Raw genomic sequence first — 3,936 nt, 5'->3', positions numbered from 1 at the left:
TTTTGGCGATAATAAATGTATATACTTAAAGAATGAAGCTTTGGGCTCAAAATGTAAATACTGTGTTAGCCACTAAATTAAAATTGTGGTGGAAGCACCCATAAAAGTCACTATGTGTTTCTTCTAGTGAGCTGGAAAAGTTCCATTCAAAATTTTGTTGGTGGAAAGTTGCTACTATAAATCTTTTATTTATTTATTTTTTACCAAATATTTTGAATCAATCAAATCAAACCACGTTATTACAGGAACAAAATATCTTTCAATATTGAACTCATAGGCTCTGACGTTACTAGTCCTGAAATCACAAATCACCATGCATGACCCAAACCTTCCAGCTTGAAAGGGAAATATGTGAGTGGCATTTTGTGAATTGTGAATGCATATACCCAAATCCTAGAAACTTAATTGGCTGGTCATCAAAAGCAAAATCCCAATGGATAAAATTAAAATAATCTCTAAGATACCAAAGATACTATAAAGTAATAAACATGTATATCTTTTTATAGTGCTCCATCCAACTAGCCCTTTCCTCGTGGCCCTTGACACTCACAACCCATTTTCTTTTACCCCTCCAAATAACATAGACTTCCCTTTTTATCCCTGTGATGTCATTTTTTTTAAGGATACTTGTTTGAAATACTTACATTTTGATCCTTGAATTCAATGTCCTACTAAATGAGTGTTAAGTGACTTAGAAATTACAGGAAAGTGAGAAAATACCCAAGTAAATTTTAAGTTATTAAAGCACAAGAAGATGTTGAGTATATTAAAACAACACTAGTGAAATAGCAAATTAACCCATGATCTCCTTAACAATGTGTTTTAGTTTGTAAAACTCAAAAGTAAAAATATAATGAACTGTATATCAAAATTAGACAATATCTTGATAATGTATATGATTATTGAATCAAGATATTATATAAAGATTAACGTATGATTATATAATTGATGATTTTTTCTATATTAATTCAAAATTACTAAACCATATTATGGCATACGTGTTTCATTATTTATGAGAAGGTTATTTTCATCATCTCACTTTCTTTTTTCTAAGTCAACTAATGGTCAACGTGCAATACATTTAAGTTAAAGGATTAAAACACAATTACATCAAATTAGTGTTCTTGACTATTTTAATACATAAAATAGGGATGGAAATAGAATTCTCTCCCCTAAAACAGTGTCTATTAATGGTCAAGGAAGCTGTAATCATCAATCTAGCACTCGCCATTGAACACTACTATAAGAAAATTAAAGCATTTCCACAAAAAGCAAAAATCAAATATATAATAACGAAATTCATTCAAGTCTACTGGTAAATTATCTCAGGATTTTTAATTCACATATTGAAGTCAACAATGTCCTTCATTAGATCATTCCAAACATTTTCTACGCGGAAACAATAGATTATATGTGATATAATTGTGACTTTGTTTACAAAATTTGATCATATATTTTGGCCACCATGAGAGGTGTATGTGCAATGTTTTTAATTGTTTTGATGGTAACCCAGATGAGTTTTTCAGGTTTTGTATCATCAGCTGTTACCGAAGATGATATCAAGTGCCTGGAAGGTGTCAAATATTCGCTTAAAGATCCTCAGGGGAAGCTCAGTTCATGGACTTTTGCGAGCTCTTCAATTGGTTTCATATGCAAGTTTGTTGGAGTTTTTTGTTGGAATGATAAAGAAAATCGGATACTAAACCTGGAACTTCGAGAAATGAAGCTGTCAGGGCAAGTTCCTGAGGCTTTAAAGTACTGTCGAAGCATACAAAAGTTGGATCTTTCATTTAATGATTTGTCTGGTACAATTCCTGCTCAAATTTGCACTTGGTTACCTTATATTGTCACTCTCGATCTTTCAAATAATCATCTTTCAGGTTCTATTCCTCCTGACCTTGGAAACTGTACTTATTTGAACAATCTGATACTTTCAAATAATCATCTTTCAGGAAGTATACCGTATGAGTTGTCTACGTTAAGTAGGCTTAAGAATTTTTCTGTAGCTGAAAATGAACTTTCAGGAACTGTTCCTTCTTATTTTGAGAGATTTGATAAGGGTGATTTTGAGGGAAATAATGGACTTTGTGGGCGGCCTTTAGATAAGTGTGGTAAGTTGAGTAAGAAGAATCTTGCAATAATAATTGCTGCTGGTGTGTTTGGTGCCGCAGCATCTTTGTTGTTAGGTTTTGGGCTGTGGTGGTGGTACCATTTAAGATGGGATAGAAGAAGGAAGAGGAGGTATGGATTTGGAAGAGATGGCGCTAGCCGGTGGGCTGAGAAATTGAGGGCTCATAAGCTTGTTCAAGTTTCATTGTTTCAAAAACCACTTGTCAAGGTTAAATTAGCTGATTTAATGGCAGCTACAAACAATTTCAGTGCTGAAAATATCATAATTTCAACTAGGACTGGGACTACTTATAAGGCCGTGCTTCCTGATGGGTCTGTGCTTGCAGTGAAGCGCCTGAATGCTTGTGAACTTGGGGAGAAGCAATTTCTTTTGCAGATGAATCAATTAGGGCAGCTAAGGCATCCAAATCTAGCACCCCTTTTGGGGTTTTGTATTGTGGAAGATGAGAAGCTGTTGGTTTATAAGTACATGTCCAATGGAGCTTTGTATTCGTTGGTGCACGGAAATGGCACTGAAATGGATTGGCCAACTAGATTTAAGATTGGTTTGGGGGCAGCCAGAGGCCTGGCTTGGTTGCACCATGGATGCCAGCCCCCAATCCTGCATCAGAACATATGCTCAAATGTGATTCTTGTTGATGAGGACTTTGATGCCAGGATAATAGATTTTGGATTGGCAAAGCTCATGACTTCCTCAGATGATAGCAGTTTTGTCAATGGGGATCTAGGTGAATTCGGCTACATTGCTCCAGAGCTTCCTAACACCATGGTCCCTTCATTGAAAGGAGATGTATATGGATTTGGTGTTGTGCTTCTGGAGTTGGTCACCGGCCAAAAGCCACTTGAAGTTACTACTGCTGAGGAAGGATCTAAACTCAACTTAGTCGATTGGGTCTCCCAGATCTCTACATCTGGTGAAATCAAGGATGCCATGGACAAGGCCCTCTGTGGGAAGGGATATGATGAGGAGATTATGCAGTTTCTGAAAATTGCTTGCAGTTGTGTGGTTTCTAGGCCTAAGGACAGATGGTCTATGTACCAGGTTTACCAGTCATTGAATAGCATTGCTGAGAAACATGGTTCCTCACACTGGTATGATGAATTTCCACTCATTTTTGACAGGCAAGATAATGACACAGCATGAATAAGGGAGAGGCATGGCAAACATTTTGTCACACAGAAATGTACATCTTGTGGTTAGTACTTAAAAGCTAACAAAGTAAATGGTTTGAATTCGATTTCATCTGCGGTTCGCCATTTGTTACATATATATATATATATATATATATATATATAGCTTTATCATTCTTGAACACTAAGAAATATGTTTGTTTCCTTTGTATTATTGTGAACAGTTTCTGATTTTCCATCATTTTCTTGTATGCCCCTGCTTGATATTAAGAGCAAACTCTACTAATTACATACTGAAGCATATGCCCAGAAATTTGAGTATGACCTTTTTTAGGTGCAGGTTCATCTTATCATTTTTCTATTAGACTTGTATATGGTAGCCTATGCCAATGAAACGAATGCATGAATTGCTATGCGTGTTGAGGGTTACCATAGCAAAAGGCTAATTTGTTGAGACCAGCAGTATGTTCTGAGATACATACTGAATATTCTTGGTGCCCTTGCTGTCTGTTTTGAAACAAAGAAATGTTTCAAAGCATAACTTGTTTGACCAAAAGTGAAAAATGATTGAGAAAGTATAGGCCAGAGCTTAAAGTTGAGATTGCCTGCTCAACTGGTGTCTTTTGCCCTATTTTCTGGGTAAAGCAGCAGATCCAAAGCAAAGATTGACAGTGA

General features: G+C 35.9%; 1 protein-coding gene across 1 annotated transcript; it reads left to right on the top strand.

Moving 5' to 3' along the window:
* Window positions 1-1,378: 1,378 nt before the first annotated feature.
* On the top strand, window positions 1,379-3,312 carry LOC123206997 (inactive LRR receptor-like serine/threonine-protein kinase BIR2). Its single transcript, XM_044624300.1, has one exon. It carries the CDS (start codon window positions 1,466-1,468, stop codon window positions 3,272-3,274), a length of 1,809 nt encoding a protein of 602 aa, XP_044480235.1. The 5' UTR covers window positions 1,379-1,465; the 3' UTR covers window positions 3,275-3,312.
* Window positions 3,313-3,936: the final 624 nt, after the last annotated feature.

Source organism: Mangifera indica, unplaced genomic scaffold (assembly GCF_011075055.1).
Source record: "Mangifera indica cultivar Alphonso unplaced genomic scaffold, CATAS_Mindica_2.1 Un_0055, whole genome shotgun sequence".
NCBI lineage: Eukaryota > Viridiplantae > Streptophyta > Magnoliopsida > Sapindales > Anacardiaceae > Mangifera > Mangifera indica.
Note: the sequence above shows the minus strand (reverse complement) of the source record. Positions and strands in the feature narration are given on the sequence as shown.

What these genes read in the sequence shown, in the direction of transcription:
- LOC123206997 (XM_044624300.1), top strand. Translation starts at nt 1,466, where the DNA reads ATGAGAGGTGTATGTGCAATGTTTTTAATTGTTTTGATGGTAACCCAG.